This window comes from Ursus maritimus, unplaced genomic scaffold (genome assembly GCF_017311325.1).
Source record: "Ursus maritimus isolate PB19 unplaced genomic scaffold, ASM1731132v1 scaffold_2, whole genome shotgun sequence".
In the NCBI taxonomy this organism is placed as follows: Eukaryota; Metazoa; Chordata; class Mammalia; order Carnivora; family Ursidae; genus Ursus; species Ursus maritimus.
Genome location: NW_024424452.1, coordinates 97,067,939 through 97,089,347, shown reverse-complemented (window position 1 = coordinate 97,089,347; position 21,409 = coordinate 97,067,939). Strand labels below are relative to the sequence as shown.

Sequence of the window (21,409 nt, the reverse complement as noted above, 5' to 3'; positions counted from 1 at the left end):
CCCCCCGCACCAGCTCATGCATGCTCTCTCTCTCTCTCCCTCCCTCTCTCAAAAACAAAAAACCAAAAAAACCAAAAAACCAAAACAAAAACAGCTAACTCTACCTTTGGGAGAAAGGTTCACAATGGGTATGTGTGTTTTGCACTATAGGCTGACACCTTATACCCCCAACACCTCCCTCCTGTGACCAGACATTGCCCTGGTGCAGGTATCTAGCTACCTTGACCTGTGCAACCCACACATGCCCAGTCTTCACCCTGGCAGCTGCCTGTGGGCTGCTGGGGACAGTCCAGGCCTCTGGAACTCCAACATGAACCCAACAAGCTGAATGGCAGTCATGGGGTCAGGCTTCCCCAGTAGTTAAGGCTCCAGGGTGTCTCTTAGTGGAGGGTACCCCAGTCAGCCAGCCTGCCCCATCCATCTACTCCAGCTCTGCCTTCAGCAGAAATATGTGCATTTGCGTATGTCAAGGTTTGCAATTAGGCAGATGCCGGGTACCCCAAACAGCCCCCTCCTGTGACCCAGGCTCACCCCACATTGCCCGGTCCTCACCTTAGCAGCAAGCTTTTGGCTGCCAAGGCCCTCAAGGCCTCTGGAACTCGGGAGGGAGGCCAACCACATGAATCTCCTCCAGCCTTGATGGAACCCACCAGCTGAAAAATCTTTCTGACGTGGCACCTCTGAACTGGCCACGGTCAGTCCCCATGGACTGGCTGCCTAATAAAGTCCCGGGCTTCGGCAGTCAAGGTTCCCAGGTGTCTGCTCTTGGAGGAAACGCCAGGCAGTACAGATCCCTCCAGCTCTGCCTTCAGTGGGAACATATGCTTTTGTGTACGTTAAGGCTTGGAATTAGGCAGACGCCAGGTACTTCCAATAACCTGTTTTTGTGACCCAGCCCCTCCCACGACTTGCCTTGTTCAGGTCCCTGGTACCTCCAGCTCTGCCACCTGCACACGTGCAGTCTGAATGCCATCAGCCACATTGGGGCAGCCTGTGGAGCTAGGGCCCCTCTTCAACCAGCTGCATAGCCTCAAGGATAGAGGGCACCCACCCTCCTGAAAACCCGTCTGAGTCAGCCCCTAAAAAGAGCAACCATCAGTCCCCAAGCAGACTTACTATCTGTCGGGATCCCAGGCTTCTACAGCCATCAAGACTCGCAGGTGTCTCTTCTTGGAGGATACCCTGAGCAGCCCGCACGATCCGGCCCCCGCAAGACTGTTCAGATACTCCAGCTCTGCCTTCAGTGGGAATGTGTGCAAATGTGTAGGTTAGGGCTCGGAATTAGGCATCTACCTTGTCATCCCAAGAGCCTGCTCCACTAACCCGTCCTCTTCAGACACTAACCCTGGTCAGGTGCTCCTGCAGCCTGAGCTGTGCTGCCTGCACATGCGCAGTACGTACCCCTAAGCTGGACTTGAGCAGGCCTGGCCCTCAAGCCTATGGACCTCTGGCCAGGCCCCAGCGACCAGCATAGCCACCAGCAGTATAGCCTCTGGTGATGTGGGGGGAGCCTTCCGATAATTGCTCTGACCTGGCAGCTGCTAATGGGCAACCCTCAGTCCCCATGTAGACCTGCTGCCTGTTGGGGTGCTGGGATTCACTAGAAACAAAGACTTCCAGACATCTCGTAATAGAGGATACCCTGTCCTGCCTGCCACCTGGCCCCACCCTGTCAAGGGAGTTGAAAAACCTCCAGCTCTGCCTTGGGGTGAATCTTCCATAACGGAAGGTTGATCTTGGGGTGAATCTTCCATAACGGAAGGTTCATCTTGAATTGGGCTAATGTATTGTACCTCCTAGAGCTTGCTCCTATCAGCCAGCCTTTCCCAACACTTGCCCTGTGCCAGGTCCCCAGAACCCCTGACCTGCATGTCCTGTGCACACACTATATGGGTTCCATCAGCTGCCTTTGGGTAGGCGAAGCTCTCTCCAGGCCTGTGTAGCTCTAGGACCTGTCTGAAAACATCTTTGTAGGCGCAAAGGTGGAGGTAGCCCAACACAGAAAATTGCTCTGAGGTGGCCACTGGAATGGGCAATAGGCTTCACCTGGGCTTACTTTCCGCAGGTGTTTGGGCTTCTGCAGCAGTCAAGGCTCCCAAGTATCTATTATTGGAGGATATTCCAGGCAGCTCACTGTATCAATCCTAAGCAAGACCATCTAATTCCTCCAGCTCTGCTTTCAGGGGGAATAAGCACATTTGTATAGGTTAGGGCTTCGAATTTGGGAGATGCCTTGTAATCACAAGAGTCCACTCTCGTGATCAGGCCTCTCAGGACACTTGCCCTGTTCCAGATCCCTGTACGCCTGCACATGCTTAGTCTACACTCCGTCGGCAGGCACCGCATCAGGCAGCTAGTCCAAACCGGCCACCTGGGATCTCTGATTGCTGCAGATGCCCAGGACTCCGGCAGAGGGTGATTCTACAAGGAGACTGACTGTTGCCAGTTTAAAGCTACCACCTCAAAACAATTTTCCAATGGTGGCCTCCCTCCATCCTAAAGATTATTCAGGTCTTTTACAACTGGCCTGATCTCCATAGGCTTCCATAGCTAGAGGCCTACTGATGGATGTGGACCACATATGCCCTGGTGTCACAAGTCAGTGTAGTGAGGGATGGGGAAAAGCGCAATGTCCCGCAAGGCTGGGCCATACGAGTGGGCTATCGGGGATATCTAGCATTACCCAATTCCAAGCCTTAATCTACGCAACGTGCATATTCCTGCTCAAAGCAGAGCTGGGGAAATATGGACTGCCTTGCTAAGGCATGGCTGGGCAGCATGACCAGGCTATCTTCCAATAACACACACACTTGGAAGGCTTGATTGCAGCAGGAACTGGGGACCCCAACAGGTAGCAGGTCCACGGGGGGCTTGGGGGTGGGCTTTCTCTTACTCTTGAGGCAATGCCAATGATTGGGGATAGGTCATTTTTCCATAGGCCTGTAGGGTCCCTGCTGCCCAAGGGCAGCTTAAGGGGTGTACTGGGCATGCATGGCCTTGAAGGTCAGGGTAGCCAGAGATCTGTTCAAGGGCAGGTGTGAGGAAAGGCTGTGTAATAGGAGCGGGTAGTTCAGGGTACGAGGAATCTGCCTAATTCCAAGCCCTAACCTCTGTAAATGTGCTTATTTCCCCTGAATGCAGAGTTAGAAAAAATTGAACTGCCTTTCCAGGGTCTGGTCAGGCAGACTGGTGGGGTTCCAGAAATGTAAGACATGGTTTTAGTGTTTCAAGGAGCTAGATTTCTGAGTTTCTGGGGAAAAAAATAGCAGGTGCATTTTTCTGGAGCTCAGGTAAATTTGAGGTCAATACAGTTTGGGGAAAAGGGAGAGTTTCACAGTTTCTCTCCAAATGATTTTTTATTTTTTTTAAGATTTCATTTATTTATTTGACAGAGAGAGCACAAGCAGGGAGAACGGCAGGCAGAGGGAGAGGAAGAAGCAGGCTCCCCATTGAGCAGGGAGCCTGACATGGGGCTTGATCCCAGGACCCCGGGATCATGACCTGAGCCGAAGGTGTACGCTTAACTGACTGAGCCATTCAGGTGCTCCTCCAAATGATTTTTTAAAACGTATTCCAATTTTTTGGTTCATATGTCATATTATGTATTGGCATAGCATGCTGTAAAAAATAATTCATAGCAATGAAACGATTTTAAATTTAACCTACCGACAGCTATCTCATCACAAAATTGAAGGTGATTATGGCCACAGGGATATTTTCTTACTCTATGCATTTGAAACTGCTGTGATCACATTCCAAATGTCTCATTGATTTCTGAAGTCCCTGGAATAGCACCATTTTTTTGTTTGTTACGGTTTCCTGACTTTGCAGATATATCAGAACTGGCTTCAAAGGTCAGGCAGCCATCTTATATATTTGGCTAATCCACGTTAGCTTAATCTGGCTTTGGCTATGTGGAGAAAGATAATGGCTATTTTGAACTACTTTTGAGCAGGGCTTTGGAGGGGAAGAAAGGGCATGAATCATGTGGGAGCTGCTCAAAGGGGCACAAGATATCAGCTCAGAGAGGGTGTGGAAGCTCCTGCTAGATCCTTCATTGGACTTTGACCCAGCCCAATGTTGAACCCAGCCAGACTGTTATGAAACAGGGGCTCTTTGAAAAAATATTGGAAAGTATTTACACCACTAAGGTCAGAGATCCATGAAGCTCCAGCACCTCCAAGGAATCCTCCCTTCCTTGACCGTGGGAACAACAGGCTAAAGATAAAGAAAGCTTCTGTTTTCCACCTCGGGAGCAGGAAGGGAAGCAGGAATGCTTCANGTTGGCTCACAGAGGTATGTCTGAAACCAGAGATGCCTTCCTCTCAAAGCAGTGATTCAGAATGAGGCAAGAAAACTTGTGGGGGCAAGTCCCATTCAAATGTCCAGGGCAGTAAAGTGGTCTAGGGTGTCCGCATAAGTACTAAGAACAGGGATTATTCAGAAGAATTTTGCAATCGTAGAGCTGGAAGGGACCTCAGTAGCAATCTAGTCCAAACTTTTTGTTGCCATGGAGCTCTCTTCAAACAAAAGCTTCCACAGGAGCCTTAACACAAACCCATATGAAAGCAGGATTGCTGTGGGGTGCGGCTGGGAGGATCAAAAAACCCACAAAAGCTTGTTTATAAAATTAGAATAACTTTAAGAACTGGAAGAAGTTTTATTTATATTTATATCATTGAGAAACTAAAGCAACAGTGGTCACAAAGACTAAAGTTCCCCAACCTGACACAGTCTTAATTTATAAAGTGAAAAGCCTTTGAATCTTTAAGGACATTTTTATTTGGAGGCATGAGAACAGGGAATATGACTTTTAGTCACACGGAAATGAGCCTTGGATGGAAATTTTCAGATTTATGGACTCTGCTAGGCTGGTTTGGGACAATGAGTCCCCAGCCCCACTAGGTGGCGCCCCTGTTCGGCATTTTGAGAACGGTTATTTCTCTCCTCGAGGGTCTGTCGGCCTCGTGTCCCCTAGGTTCAAGGAAATTCGATTAGATACCACGCACAAGGAAACCACACTTGCCTTCTTCTATTTTAACCTCCTCCCCTCTCACTTTCGCTCCAACGATCGAAATCCACTTAACATTAGGGTTACTGAGGTTTCTTCATTTTTCAGAAGAGGAAGAAACAAACTCCACAAATATTCCCAAGAAAAAAACAGGAAGAGCCTTCCAGGGGGCCTGGTGCAGCCAAAGGAAGGCTGGGAATTTGACCTCCCCAACTGGGAGATCCTGGGGAAACAGGGGTCCCCTGGCCTCAGTTTCCTCGTAGGTAAAACGGCTCTTTGCGCCCTGTCATCCGCGGAATCCCGTGACAAAGGAGTCAGAAAAATGTCAGCTTAAATTCTGGATCCTACTTAAATCCGTAAAAGGCGGATGTCATATAATGTTGTCGCTGAGATTAAATAAAACAATGTTCGTAAGCGCTGGTACAGTGTCACTAAATGAGTTTATTATTACTGCTTCCTACCTTTTTATTATTGCTTTCGTTAACCTTCGGCGGGTGGGGAGAAGCCCCTCCGTGGGAAAGCCTAAGGAAATTACACATTTTTTCATTCATTTTTAAAATACATATTCAAGGGAGGTTTTAGAAGGCTGCAACGTGCCGAAGGACAGTAGACGGTGAGGGGCGGGCGCACTTCTGAGGCAGAAATCGGGGATCAATTGCTACCTTCACAAATCTTCTCTCGGGCTTTTCTCCCCCCACGGTAGCAGCCCCCCACCCCTCACTCTCTGCCAGAGAACACGCGCCGCACAGGCCAGGACTGACGTCCCGCCCCGAACCTCCCGGAACCTGCGCGAGTGGCCGAGGGGAGCGCCGCGCGGTGGGGAGAGGCCTCGGGCCCCGCCCCCGTGCGTCATCGCGTAGCTGCGCAGAGGCGTTTCCCGGGGCGTGCCGCGGTTGCTAGGCGACCACACCACTCCCCCTCCCGCCCCTGCCGCTCCTCTCCCCACTTCGGCCCGGCGAGTCGAGAGCAAAGGCGCGCGAGTCTGCAGTGTCTGGACGAGATTCCCTCGGGAAGCGTCGCGGCCCCGGCGGCAGCCGCCCCAGCGCAAGTGGATCTTGCACTCCGAACCCTCCAACCGCCGCCCCTCCCCCCCGGGGTCCCGAGCTAGCGCATGGGAGGCACGGCTCGCGGGCCCGGGCGGAAGGATGCGGAGCCGCCAGGAGCCGGACTCCCGCCCCAGCAGCGGAGGTAACGGCGCCGCACGGTAACGGGCTGGGGGCGCCCGAGTGGGCGGCTGGCGCAGGCTGGCGAGCTCCGGGGGGGCGGGGAAGGCCTGGGCTGAGATTGGAGTGAGCCCCTAGCAGGAGGGACGAGGGAAGGGCTCTGACCGCCTCCGGGGGACCGGCCCACCCTCTTCCCCTCCGTCAGCTCCCCTCCCCCCAGCCCACCGTGATCCGGGGAAGGGGCTAGAGCGGAGTTAGCAGAAGAAGCTCTAGATCGGGGATATGTTAAGGAGCTCTAAGAAGCTGGGACTTTTTGTGGGGCTTTTTAACAAACTGGGGGAGGCAGGGAGCAATACCTTTCACGAAAGCCCTGTTGCTCAGAGCAGATAACCAAGGGCTGAACTCTTGGGGTTTTGCCGTGAGGGGTGCGGTCTGGCTTCGGATATGCAGGTGAAGGGTTGTGCTGAGTAGGGCTTTCTGGGGATCCTATTTTGAGAGTCTGCACCTTGCATTGTATTTTACACCGAAAAGAAGACCAGGGACACCCCCCACCCGACCCGCTTCATTTGCATGCAGACTTCCTTTGGGTAATTTCTTCTGCCTATTTATAGGAATACTTGCAGGTCTTCAATGTCGTTTTCTCTGTAAATGTGGACGCCTGTCCCATTTTACTTATTTTATTCATGCTGTTGGCAAAGAGTCAGTCACATACCGAATTTTTGGTTGTCAGAGAAGCGGTTTCCATTAAAGATATAAATAATGCTATCAGAATGTTAGCTAGTTTTTTAAAAGAATATTCCAAATATATTTGTAGTGGACTTTTTAAATTATTCTTTGTATTTCTATAACATCAATTAAGAAAGCTCTAGGTTTAATTTTACAAAACAGTGTCTAAAGACAACTTTAACTGTTGAAATAAAAAATATTTCAGCATATTTTAAAAGATTTTTTAAAAATTCTTCGCCTGCATTCCGATCATCATTATTATATTTGTAGTATATTATGTAAAAATGATACAATGAAAGGCTGCGATGTGTATGACTGGGAAATTCATGTTCTTAATGGCAGATGAAATCCATTATCTAGAACCATCTTATAGATTAAATAAATCCTCTCCCTCTTTTGTGGTGGAGGCATAGCCATAAAGAACAGAGAAGTGGCCCTTAATTGTTCAGCATTTAGCTTCCACCATCCACCAGAAAATGAAGTGGGTGAAGAAGTGAAATTCAGTGCATTTTGTAATATAGAGAGTCCCTTTGGTATTTGTTGTTCTTTTCTTTTTTTTTCTTTTCTTTTCTTTTTAAGATTTTATTTATTTATTCGACAGGATAGAGACAGTCAGCGAGAGAGGGAACACAAGCAGGGGGAGTGGGACAGGAAGAAGTAGGATCCTAGCGGAGGAGCCTGATGTGGGGCTCGATCCCATAACGCTGGGATCACGCCCTGAGCTGAAGGCAGACGCTTAACCGCTGTGCCACCCAGGCGCCCCTGTTGTGCTTTTTCCCTGTGTGTTTCTACAGGTTAGGTAGATGCTAAGTAGGTACGGAAATAAATAATAAAAAGAAGACAGCCCTAAGAAGACCTTTTATTTCTTGCATGTAGACTGGAACTATTCTTCCCATTATAACGTCCAAAACAAGCTCAGGGAAGAAGGTAGTACAGCCAGTGGTAGAGCTAAGATTAAAATCCAAGTCTCTGACTTTTAAAATATAGTTACCTCTGCCTTTTTTCTCTTTCTTTTCCTGTTCTCGGTTAGCTTTTAGGCTTCAGATTCAAACTAGCCTTTATTTTCAGGGATAAGTTCAATGAGATCCTTTTGATAGTCCCTGTTTTTTTTTTTTTAATTTACTTATTTTTAAATATATTTCATTTTTAACTAATCTCTACACCCAACATGGCACTTGAACTCAAAACCCCGAGATTAAGAGTCACATGCTGTACCGTCTGAGCCAGCCAGGCGCCTTGATAGTCCCTATTTTTTAACAACATTCACAAAGTAAGACTTGTTTTAACTCTTTCAAAATGCAAACCTAGAAATGCTTTCCTTTTTAAAAAGAAGAAAAGCTGGGTTTCCTCTATTCTTTTGCCAAATACCCAAGTTGTTTGTATTCAGTGCCAACATGCAGTGTAGACATTTATTTGTATTAGTTATTTGTGGCAGATGTGAGGCAGTAAAGACACAGAATGTTTTGAAAATACAAGTTTATATACTTCAGTGACTGATGGATTTTATCTGTAATCCTTTCAACTAGATTGGGGGATGGTGTCTATGATACCTTCATGATGATAGATGAAACCAAATGTCCACCCTGTTCAAATGTACTCTGCAATCCTTCTGAACCGCCTCTACCCCGAAGACTAAATGTAAGTAAATGAAGTAGTCTGTGCTCTCTGGTTGTCTTGGAAAGACGGAAGTGCTACTTAATGCCCAAGGTACAGTTACATCTCACTGGCAACCCAGACTCTCTTGTTTCCTTTTGATTACTTTTGACTTTGAAATAACAATTGCTGTGGTCCAAGTTTAGCTTCACAGAATGATTTTGATTTAGAGCCATACGCATTCCTTTCAATCACTGGGATAAATATGTGGCATTAGGAAAAAAATAATAAGCTACTTTTATCTAGGGAATGTTTATTTTGTTATAGAATGACACAGTGTGTTATAAAAACTCATTTTAACAAAAACCAGAAACAGAAAATACCCTTGAATTCATAGATCTGCAAGTGTTTTTTTCCTGCAAGATAGAAATGCGGTCTTAGCTTCTTAGTATGCTATGGAGAATCACTTTATGGATCATAAATAAAACTTGAACAGTACAGTTTGGGTTTTGATGCATTTAATCATTCTGGAGCTTGCAGACATTTAGCTTTTGACACTGTTTTACTTAAGGTAATAAAAAAATGAATTCATATTCCCTCAGCATACACAGAGTAGTAGGGAGAACAGGGTTTGGACAAGTTCCAGGACAGGGAGCAGCTATCCTGTGACTTTAACATTTGCCGCATATATCACCTAATGAACAAATTGAATAACTGAATATGCTAATTTGTAATTTCTCCTTCACATTTCTGTGTTTATGACCTCAAATTGTTTCTATATTTCAAAAAAAATTACATACATTTTGCATAGCCCTCCCCAACTTTTTGTCAGCTTTTGCTATTAAAATCAATATTTTCACTAGTTCTGAGGCTAATAATATTACAAAGTATTGGCTAAATATATTTGGAAGGCTGGTCACCCTATTTTTAATCTGTTCTCTGGAGTACAGGAAGTTTCCTTTCCATTCTCAGCAAGCTTATTTCTTTACTACGTGAAAAACCTCTAAGAGCTCCAGAATCACACAGTCCTCTGGTTGACCATCAGTTTTCTTGGTTACTGGCTGCCAATTAGCATGTCTCTGTGGGAAACTTTTTGCAGCTGGGCTGGTGCGTTAAATGTGACTTAAAAGTTCATTTTAACTTCAATTTAGAGTCAATGCTAATCACCTCCCAGCAGGTCAATTAAATTGTATGTTTCAGGATCAAAATGAATTTCTTACTGTATAATATTACAGAGTAATGGTTTTTTGGGGACATAGGATTTTCATTCTAACCTAATGGTGTCTTTGCAGACTTTGCTGAAAAAAATGCTCTTGGACCTCTTGTTGACATTTATAGTTCATTTTGACATAACTCCATCCCCAGACCCTGTTGCTCTTTTCACAAAGCCTGTAGGCTTCATTGTTTATTTAAGATGTTCTTATGTTCTCATTGCATACTATAAATTGTCTGCTTACAGGCTTTTATTGGGTTAAGCTTTGTGTTGCAGATTTAGGGTCAANAGCTAGGGAAAGAGGATGGAGTGTTTCATGTCTGGATGAGAAGTATGTTTCTTCTTAGAATTTCTCAGCAAGCTCTTCAAGACTTGATTAACACAGTTGAGGATTCTATTTGAGATGTCAAGAGCCCTCCAAACTAACGGTGTATGTGAAGCATTCTTAAACATGATTAATCTGGCATTATCTGTCCCTGTGGTATAATTACATAATTAAGAAAATAATTGGTATAGTTGGTCATATATATTGCTGAGTTATTGTGATTATAACTACAGACTAGAAACATATAGTATTTATAACTATCATACTTTACCATGCGTGCAAACTGTAGATTCTCCTAGAACAATGGAAGGAAGATTTTATTTATAGCACAACAGTCTTGATACATAATTGATTCAGGCCAGTATTTGAATTATGTACAGGAAAGGAAAGAAACCTAAGAAGAGAACCCCTCCCTGTGTGGAAAAACTCTTTCCTGGAGTTCTTCAGATTCACTGGAGATTCAAACATTGATAATCCACAGTGGACCGTACGTGAAGCATGGTTCTTTCTGGGAGCCACACTTCAAGAGAGACATGAAGTGCAGCTTGTGTGGAGAGTGTGAATGGGGTAGTAAGCAACCATGTGAGGTAGAGGATGTAATGGGATGATGAGCCCAGGGAAAAAAGGTGGGGGCAGGACAGCCCCTTTTAGGTATCTGAAGGACTCTTACATGCAATTTGGACACTTCTTTGTAGTTCCAGAGGGCAAAATAAGACTCAGTTTACAGGGAGAGGGATTTAGGCACACTGTAAGGAAAAACCACGAGTCAGGAAATCCAGATGACATCCTTAATTTTATTGTAATAGTTCTGTGAAAATTAAATTTGTTCTTATTAACGTTCTGTGCCTGAGACCCTGTCTTTATCACAAACAGAAATGAAGACCTCCAGAGCCAGCACAGTCTTACATGCAGGCAGAGTAGGTAAAATGCCCAGGGATGGACCCTCAAATCACTTTCCTGCCAGCTTGTCACTGATGACCGCGGTTCCTAGGGAGTCATTCCTTTGGGTTAAGACATTGATCTTCTGTTAAAGTTCCAGTATCTTGGAGAGGTGACACCTTAAATTGTATAGCAGATTGAAAGCAGGTTTTATGTAGGAGAGGACGTGGGTGAGGTATTTCCATGCATGCTAAAGGAAGGCCTGCTGTGGGGGCCCGTGTACTGCAGGGGTCCTGTGTAGTGCCAGATGTCTGGTGGAGGGAGACTGGAGATACCGAAGGAGGTCCCATGGAGAAAAGAGAGAAACGGAAAGGGCAAAGAGGGGGCGCAGAGTTTAAACCTTAATATGTTGAGATTTTGCCCAATTACTATCAGTGTTTGTAAAATGTTTTATAGCTTTTAAGCCTCCTTCACATATATTACTAATTATAATTTGATTCACACAGCATCCTGCAGTAGGTATTCTGCACATTTTATAAATAAACGAAGGCTAAGAAACTGGGTGAAAGGTCAAGCAACCTGCCCAGGGACTTACAGCTTTTAAGCAGGATAGCCAAGACTCAAACCTAAGCCATTAGACATCTCTTTTCTTCGGCATGTGTCCCCAGTACACTCGCAGTAAATATGGAGATGCATTGAAGTCAGGTAGTAAAAATTTTAAGGAAAACTGGCTGAGATGGATGCAAAGTTTTGCTTTTATTATGTAGACCTACCTAAAACCAAACAATTTTAGTTCCCTCCTTCAGTCAAACCAGTCTCCTCCTGGATTGCAGCTCCTTGAGAACACCTGTTTTGTTTTGTTTTGTTTAGCACTTGTAAACAGTGAACAGTTAGGGTTCCTGTGACCAGCACAGGGATGGCGGGATAGATGAACGGGACCCGCTTCTGTTTTTTCAGCCCGGAGTACAGAAGAGCCATTTGACTTAATTACTGATAAGAAAAATGTTGCGTAATACTTACATCTTAGCAAGGTACTTAGGTTCTGTCTGCAGGCCTGTTTTATTTTCTTGACCAGTGATAGTTCTCTGTTTTGGTATCAGAGAGATTTTTCTCAGTCCATATGTCATCTCTTGACTTAAACACTGCTTGCCAGAGTGTGGTTACAGTTGTATTGCTTGCGTCACTTGTGTGTGCAATCAGGCACTACCCTGTTTTTGTAACTACGGGACTCCATAAATGTTTAAATTGATTAAATGACCTGAAAGGAGCAGGCAGGAGCGAAGTCCTGCTCTCATAACGACAGCCGTATGTAAAATTTGCCAACACTTAAATTCTTTCATCTTTTTTCTGCTATTTATATTTTGTCTTTTATATTGTTATTTAGGCAATAGGCCATGTCCTGTTTTCTTAGGTTATGTTAAAATTCTATTTTTTAAAGATTTGGCCACTTTGGAATATTACCTTTTCATGTGTTTCCCTCTTTCCTTCTAGCACCCTCCTGAATTTTTCTTAGTGTGTTTAATTTTTTGTATTTCTCTTTTTTGCTTTTCTTTTCCTCCATCTAATTTCGTAGAATTGTACTTCATGTCAGAGGAATAAGTAGAGCTTTCTTTGGGGAGTTACTGTTCCTTGAAGGAGAATGTTAAGCAAACTCAAAAAGAGAAATACGCCTCAATCACCTAGACTTTTGCTGAGGAAGAGTGGGTGTAGGTGTAGGTGAAAGACAGAAGAGAGATTCTTATCTCTTCCGGAGAGTTTTACCAGAACTCCCCCACCCCATCCCCTGGGGCCTTGGATTCTCACTGTTATTCATCATATGCATAAAGAATTGGCCCAGAGGATCTCAGGAGTTCTCTCTGCCTTAGAACTCCTGTGATTCAGTGAGCTGAGCTACAAGCATTCAGTCATTTTTAGGGGGACCTGGGAGTAGATAACGAGGTCTTGCTTGATTCCAGGCCACAGCCATCCTTCAGCGCAAGTGGAGAGTAGTACAGGTGCTAGGTTGTATTCATGGGAGGGGTGTTGGACTGACAGAGGACCTGGGTTCAGATCCTGCCTCTGCCCCTTAATGGTGCTTTATTATTTATGGGACATATCTTTTTTTCTTTTTCTCTTCTTTTCTTTCTTCCTTTTTTTTTTTTTTACAGAACACTTTAATATGCATATTTTGATTCTAATATATGTCCTTCAGAATTGGGAAGACACTTGAAACAGTAAACAATATAAGACAGTATGATATGTAAGCACGTGCCAGATCACGTGGTACAGATTTGAAAAGCTGCAGTTAAGATGCGACGTTAATTAGCCTGGGCTTGGAGTAGTTCTAGGAGGGGACGTGAATTGGGCCTTGAAAGAGTGCAGGATTAGAGTGGGTGGGGTGATAAGTCTCTCAGCAGAAAGACACACCTATTAGGAGGAACTTAGCACATTTAGGGTTCCGTAAGAAGACCATTCTCTCTCGTAGGAAGCAAGGCATATATTGGGGGTTGAGGTGGCCATGATACTTAGGGGGTCTGAAGAACGATATGACACAAGTCTCTAGAGACTCGTGCTTTTCTTATCTCACCTTTGGGCCGTTGTAACCTACGTGACTGGACAGTTCGTCCTTCAGGCAGGGGAAGGATTCTTTCATCCTTCCACTGTTTTAGCGGCTTTACCATCACATTCATTTTTCTTTTCCATAGATCACTGCTGAGCAGTTACCAAGAGATCACACTCAGCGCTTTCTGAATGGAGGTGAGGTGAAGGTAGAACAGCTGTTTCAAGAATTTGGCAACAGAAGATCTGATACTCTTCAGTCAGATGGCATCAACGACTCTGAAAAATGCTCTCCTCCCGACTCTCAGGGTAAAAGTTCAGATAGCTTGAATGCGGTAAAGCCCAGCAGTTCAGCCAAAGCTTCCAAAGTGGTGCCACTGACTCCAGAGCAAGCACTGAAGCAATACAAACACCACCTCACTGCTTACGAGAAGCTGGAAATCATCAATTACCCAGAAATTTACTTTGTGGGCCCAAATGCCAAAAAAAGACACGGAGTGATCGGTGGTCCCAATAACAGTGGGTATGATGATGCAGATGGGGCCTATATTCATGTGCCTCGTGACCATCTGGCTTATCGATATGAGGTGCTGAAAATTATTGGCAAGGGAAGTTTTGGGCAAGTAGCCCGGGTCTACGATCACAAACTTCGACAGTATGTGGCCCTAAAGATGGTACGCAATGAAAAGCGCTTCCATCGTCAAGCAGCTGAGGAGATCAGGATTTTGGAGCATCTTAAAAAGCAGGACAAGACTGGTAGCATGAATGTCATCCACATGCTGGAAAGTTTCACATTCCGGAACCATGTTTGCATGGCCTTCGAATTGCTGAGCATAGACCTTTATGAGCTAATTAAAAAAAACAAGTTTCAGGGTTTTAGCGTCCAGTTAGTTCGCAAGTTTGCTCAATCCATCTTGCAATCCTTGGATGCTCTCCACAAAAATAAGATCATTCACTGTGACCTGAAGCCAGAAAACATTCTCCTGAAACACCATGGGCGCAGTGCGACCAAGGTCATTGACTTTGGGTCCAGCTGTTTCGAATACCAGAAGCTTTACACATATATCCAGTCTCGGTTCTACAGAGCTCCAGAGATCATCTTAGGAAGCCGCTACAGCACGCCTATAGACATATGGAGTTTTGGCTGCATCCTTGCAGAACTTTTAACAGGACAGCCTCTCTTCCCAGGAGAGGATGAAGGAGACCAGTTGGCCTGTATGATGGAGCTGCTAGGGATGCCACCACCAAAACTTCTGGAGCAATCCAAACGTGCCAAGTACTTCATTAACTCCAAGGGCCTACCTCGCTACTGTTCTGTGACTACTCAGGCAGACGGGAGGGTTGTGCTTGTGGGGGGTCGCTCACGTAGGGGTAAAAAGCGGGGTCCCCCAGGCAGCAAAGACTGGGTGACAGCACTGAAGGGATGTGATGACTACTTGTTTATAGAGTTTTTGAAAAGGTGTCTTCACTGGGACCCCTCTGCCCGTTTGACTCCAGCTCAAGCACTGAGACATCCATGGATTAGTAAGTGTGTGCCCAGACCTCTCACCATTGAAAAGGTGTCAGGCAAACGGGTGGTAAATCCTACAAACGCTTTCCAGGGACTGGGTTCCAAGCTGCCTCCAGTTGTTGGAATAGCCAATAAGCTTAAAGCTAACTTAATGTCAGAAACCAATGGTATACCTCTGTGCAGCGTACTGCCAAAGCTCATTAGCTAATGGACAGCGCTGCGCTCAGAGATGCATATGTTTGTATTTTTAATTATCTTGCAGACCTGAACATGGGGAAGAAATACAAGCCCATTGGTGGATATGTTTTTGTTAGACTAGATTTCTTTTTTTAACAAGGCAAAACATTTTTATATGACTGTAACAGAACTCTTCAAGGGCTAATTACCTAACCTGCCTGTGTCGGCCATCCTGGAATGTACATTAAATGACTTTTTATAAGTCAGTGCATCTTCGTTATTCTTGTTGGAAGTACATCACCTTACGTATGCTGCTACTGGTTTAAGTCCCTTTCTCTCAAGATACAAGGTGCCCCGAGAAGTGTATCCTGACTGCTCGTCACTTCTTGTCTCCCTCAGCCTCTGTTCCAGAGCGGTAGGTTGGGACACGGCCATAGTTCTGGATGAGAGTCGCAGCTGGCCGCCTTGCCCCAGCAGGCGGTTCTGTGGGCTCATCCCAGGTGAAAGGGCTCAGCAGAATATGGGGCAGGGGAAGGTTCCAGAAGCTCTTAGTCACTTGAAGAGGTGGTGTCACTGCTACTCAGTGACTCATTTCTCTTTTCAGTCCTGTGATGTGTGCTGTTTTAATTTCATTTTGTTGTTATTTTCATGATTTTTCTGCTTCTGATTTGTTTCCTGGGGAAAGCATTTTATAGATGTCCTACCACTTTACCAAGCACTGGTTTTAAAACTAAGTCCTATGTATCACTTTGCCACCCCTGTCTCCAGGGAACATAAAGCAGCTTCTTTGCCCCAGCTGAATGTTAAAGGTAGAAACACGCAAACTGCAGTTCCCAAGTTTCCCGGGACCCTGGAGACCAGCCTACTCCCTGCATTTCCACGGACTTCTTCCTTATAAAAGTGATCGCTCTCAAAGAAACTTCACCACGGCCACTGCCGTCCTTCCTCTCTTCCCAGCCGTCTGCCACCTCAGCATGCCGCAATCTCCCCACTGTCAATTTAAGCCGAAGACTATTCCCTAGACTCTGAGTGAACTTCAGTTACAAGAAAATCCAGTCACCGGTGGTGACCCATTTTCTTTTCCTTTACTTCAACATCCTTTCTTTTTCCCTGCAAAGATTCAAACAGCGAGGGCTGGCAGTGAAGCTAACTGCTAGCCAAACGTCTTCCTTGGAAGGGCGGAGAAGGTACGATAACTGAATAACGCAATGCTGCTGTTGCCGTCCCCTCTACTTCCGCCCTCCTCCAGGAGTATGTCCGCACATGTCCTCAGAGCGGGCTCTCTGAGGTAGACCGTTGCTTTCCTCAGCGCCCTTCTCAGGATGACCCAGTTCCGTTTTTACTGTAGAAGTTAGCCTGCGAACTCCGTAAGGTCAGATGATCATAAGATGACCGGGCGGCAGCATAACCAAAAGAAGAGAGATGCCAGGGACACACCCTTGAAGGGACTCCTGCCCTACCCAGAAGTACCCTCGTTGCCACGGCCCAGGCTGTGAAAACCGAGAGGAAACCGACGTCCAGAGCGTGGCCTGAGCCCCGGGCCCCAGCGTTCAGACTGAAGCCTCAGCCTCTTGAAAAGGGCATGTCCTGGTTCTTCTGGTGACTGAGCGGCTGCACGACTTAAAACTTGAATCACTGCCTTCACTGGGTGTTTAGAAGGCCACGGAAAACACACCTCCTCTGGGTCCCTCTGACGCCTGCCGAGCGCTCTGCCTAAGGGAGCAGCGGTGTCAGAAGGCCCCGCGTTATCTCGGCGGAGCACCTGTTGAGGTGGTTCTGCCCGTTGTTATCAGTGCGGAAGACCTGCTCTTTTAGGCAAACAGTGTTAAAGAGACCGCTGCCCCACACACATCTGTGCCCAGGATTTGTTCGTGTTTGTCGTGAGCGATCTTGGTCAGCCCACGCCGGCTGTGACGGGAGAGACGGGAACCTGTGGCTGAGGTTGGCACCTGGTCTGTTTCTGTGCATTCAGTAGACCTCGGTTACTGAAACCAGGCCAAGTGACAGGCTGTCGGCAGCCGTGACACCATAGACATTCTAGAAAGCTCTGGGAAGGTGGGTGGATGTGGTTCTGCCTAAGTTTGGCCACCTAGAGAGTGACACAGAGCGGAGTCATCCAGGCTGGCACGCCTGTCTTCTGCAGCCGAGTCAGGTTTGGGGAGAGTGGGCTGCTTTAGGATGCGATGGCCGTGCCGGATGGATTTGGGGAGGTGTATGAGTTGGTTTCAAGTTCAGGGGCAAGTTGTCATTTTTAGAGGCTGTTACCCAGTGCCCCCTTTTATCCGCCACTGTTACATTCTCACTTGGATCGCTGCCCAGCAGAGAGGGACTGACTTGGATCAGAGTTAGTGCAGAGATGCAGGCTGGCTTACTGACAGTTACTGAGTTGTTCTTTAGGCATTTTTGTTCTTCTGGTCATTTCAATTAAACGGGTCAAGTTGGTTGACTTCTGATTTTTGAATTGGCAGACTCAACTAAGTTTCCAAATTGCTATTGACACCGTGAAAAGAGTTGGGTAGGAATTTTTGTTTAATTTTATTCCTAAAGTCATTTTTTTTCTTTCACATGGGAAATTGGCTAATCCAGCTAAACCCTGCTCCTCGTATCAGACTCTGTCCTACCTTCTGTCCTCACAGTGATTGATCTGTTCACTCATCACGTGCTATCATGATTTCTCCTTTATTGGAATGTAAGCTTCAGATGGGCGTGCCGATCTCTTCATGATGCTCTGAATTAACCAGTTGTAATTCTATTGATCATGTGCAGGGGATGGCGATTCGTTTCCCTCCATGTACCAGGAATGTCCTCACCTCGTCTTCTTTGAAATTGACCCGCACCATCTCCAGTCTCTAATCTCTCCGGAGAACGGGTAACTGGAGGAGGATTATGTGAGGACACCGCCTTCTGGTCCAGCACTTGACACCTTGATAATAGTGAAAACTGCAGCCATAACCTTAATTATGACTTAAAGATTCTGTTTTTGTCCCTCAGAGACTCTGAAAGAGGAGAGGGTGTAGCCTGGCTCTTCCCCAGAAGACATTGGTTTATGACTATAGTAGCATGCTTTAGTCCTCAGTGGGGTTTTTTGTTGGCTTTGGTTTTTGCTTTTCAGTTTATTTAGAAAGGGAGAGAGACGGGTTGGGGTTGGGGGGGGGGCGACACAGGGAATCTTAAGCAGGCTCCACGCCCAGCTTAGAGCCTCGATCTCACAACCCTGAGATCATGACCTGAGCTGAAATCAAGAGTCTGATGCTTAACCAACTGAGCCACCCAGGTGTCCCGAGTCCTAGGTGTTTTAAGAGGGTTTGGGACAGATGGGATAGCTGGCTAATGTCATTAAACTCCTAATTTTTTTGACCTTTAATCTGTTAAGAGTGGGGTTTATTGCATGATCAAAAAACAGATTAAATAAAAAGTTCAACTGTGAAACAGTTTGGATCTGTAGCAGCTGGTCGTGTTGAAACACTTTCTGTTTTGCCTAATTCCTAAGTAGGCATAATTAAAGTTAAATGCTAAATTTTAGGTAGCAGCTGATAAATGCTTCTGAGCTTTCCTGACAGAATACTCCTACTGCTTTAGTGAACCATGGAAAACTTAATTATTTCTCATGCATCTGTTATTTGATGTCCTCAGCGTGGAAGATGGAAACGTGGCAACGATCGTCTGGACTGCCTCTGTACACTTTTCTGTCCTTTGAGAATGAAGGATAAGTACTTAACCATTGAACCAGGCAGACAGAGCATGTTTTCCTCCAGGTCTTCAGTCCTCTTGGAGAGATGACTGGTCTGTAGAGCGCTGCGACTTACTATACACAGAGCAACTGCAGCCATCCGTGATACAAACAACCTGGAGTCTTCCAAATAAGGAGCGAGACGAGACAAGACAAGGGATTGGCGCATCAAGGAAGAGTTGTCCTCTGCCAGGATCAGCCTCCCAGTTCTAAATAATATTCTTAATATCCTCAGTTCAACGTGCCCCACTTCCATCTTCAACCTGTACTTCCTAAAGCCCAGGAATTTAAAAGAACTTGCTTCCAAACCCGGCCTTCAACCCTAATGTGATTAGGGGTAATCCTCTCCAGGTGTCTGTTAAAGTAGGGCCCACTCATTTCAGCGAGGCGAGTTTTTAAGAGTCATGGCGAACTCATCCATGTAAGGGCTAAAAGCTCCGGTCCCTGAGATCCATAACCCCTGAGATAAGCCAGAGCTACAAATACATCGTCTAGACTTTGAAGGAGAGAATATGATTCTTAATATAGCTCACCAACCGCTAAGTCGTGCCTAGACTGTCATAATTTTTCTATAACAGGAGAAGACTGCCTGCCTGTTGACTAGAAAGAGTCTCACCTCCTCTGCCACCACACGAATAAGCTAAAAAAGAAAGAATGGCCCCAAATCAGGCCAGATGGTGACCCATGACTATTTCAGCTCAGGATGTCAGCCTTTAAAGCATCAGGTTTGAATCATTTTGGTATCATGGGATTCTGTCATTGTTCATTTGAATCTGCTGACACGTTTCCCCTGGAAAGTATAGTTTGGCTTGGATGAGTCAATGGATTTTGTTTTGTTTTCTTTTGTTTGGGGGTGGAGGGGGGTGTTTGTTTTAAAAAAATAAATAAATAAAGATGAAATGCTTTGAGAATTTTTCAGCATCTCATGATTGTTCCAAAACCACGTCTGAGGACTTCCTCGGCTGGCCCTGGGCACCATACCCTGAAGTGTTCCCAGTATGGTGAGTGGGCCCCAGTCACTCTGGGTCATCAATGCTGATGATGATAGAGAAAGAACATGCTCAAGAAAGGAGATACAGGGGTGGGATGAGAGACAGCCTGGCAGAGATTCTGCCTCTTCTTGTCCTTCGCCAGAGGCTGGGGACATGCACACTGGCTGTGTGGAAAAGGGAAATGGGAAGCTGTGTAGGGATGGCCATTTTCCCAGGGACCCTGAGTATTCCCCCCTCCCATCAGGATTTCTGGCATTTAGCCTTCAGGGGCCCAGGCTTAACTTAAGGATGAATCCTAACAAGCAGTTTCAAGGAGTACAGTTTTATTTGGGAAGTTTCAGTGTTTGTCTTAGGCTGAGGGCTTGTACCACTCAAATAACTTAAATAAAGCCTCGGGAACTGGGTTTGGAAGGAAAGGGAAACAGTTCTTAATGGCCCTTGGGCAACTTCGCTCCTGCCTGCCTCTGATCTGGCCCTGCACCATGATCGCCCTGGCAACAGGAGCTCAGTGCGGGAGCTCAGTGGACACTGAGCTCAAGGACTGCCTTCTGCCACCCTTGAATCGTCCTCTGGATTCTTGAACAGGCTTTTTGCCTTCTGGGAGCCTGGCCTAAAGCTGGAGAAGGGCCTTCCCGTACTCACATGAAAGCAGCTGCGCATTAAGAGAAACTATAGGCCAGGCAGAATTCTATCAGCCTTCCACATGCTGTCCACGTTTCCCCACGATCCAGCATACCCCAAGCCAGGACAGTCCCGGGGCTCCTCAGAACTTAAAGCTTAGAGCAGGCAATGAAATGGCACTGAGAACACCCGTGTTGACCCCGTTGCTCTTCATTGTCAAGGATGGCATTTCAGTCCAGAGGCAGAAATCTGAAGTGACTGCAGCTTAACTGTGACAATGTTAAGGTCTCATGTTGATCTTTCCATAGCATGAGCTGGCCACAATTTGACCTTGTTTTGCAAAGGCTGCCCAGCCCTGCCTCTGCATCTGGCTGCTGACAGGCTCCTGATGCAGGAGCAGACCCGGGACACCCAATCCAGACCACAGCAGAGAGCCCTTACTCATTCCCAGGGTGGAGCCCCAGCCCAAACATCTCTGCCTTCTGAAGCACGTCTGTACAGGCCTTTGTTAGTGCCTTTACTCTTTCAACGGTGACTGGTGTCTTATTTATTGAGCAACTGCTGGGGAGTGGGGGTGGGGAAGCTGTCTAGTGGCCTTTGTCAGGGAGCATCGCAGACCCCATGTTCATAGGTTTTGTTATTTAACAAAAGCCAGGCGATGGGCTTAGAGAAAACTCCCTAGTTACCTATGCTCTGTTCTGGTTTTCAGTTTGTGAAAATCTGTAAGTGAATGGGGCAGGGAGGGGACATAGATTCAGAAGAGAATGTTCCGGGTCTCTGCGGATGGAGGAGAAAGATGGGGGAGATGGAGGTGAGAAAGAGCCACTCTCCCAGAGCTACTTGGCTCTCACTCCTGCCCATTTCTGACCTGGAAGAGGCGATTGGGGTCACCCTTGGGGTTTCTCCAGCATGATTTCAGGTCAGGGGTTTG

The 21,409-nt window shown here is 46.3% G+C and overlaps 1 protein-coding gene across 2 annotated transcripts; it reads left to right on the top strand.

The window, feature by feature from the left end:
• Positions 1-5,937: 5,937 nt before the first annotated feature.
• On the top strand, positions 5,938-19,771 carry DYRK3 (dual specificity tyrosine phosphorylation regulated kinase 3). Of its 2 annotated transcripts, none has more exons than XM_040636408.1 (4): positions 5,938-6,199; positions 8,427-8,538; positions 13,595-17,076; positions 18,769-19,771. In XM_040636408.1, exons 1-3 carry the CDS (start codon positions 6,123-6,125, stop codon positions 15,164-15,166), a joined length of 1,761 nt encoding a protein of 586 aa, XP_040492342.1. In that variant the 5' UTR covers positions 5,938-6,122; the 3' UTR covers positions 15,167-17,076; positions 18,769-19,771. The 2 variants fall into 2 exon arrangements, with proteins under 2 accessions (XP_040492342.1, XP_040492343.1); XM_040636409.1 differs by having other exon boundaries at positions 13,595-17,087.
• The last annotated feature ends 1,638 nt before the right edge of the window (positions 19,772-21,409 follow it).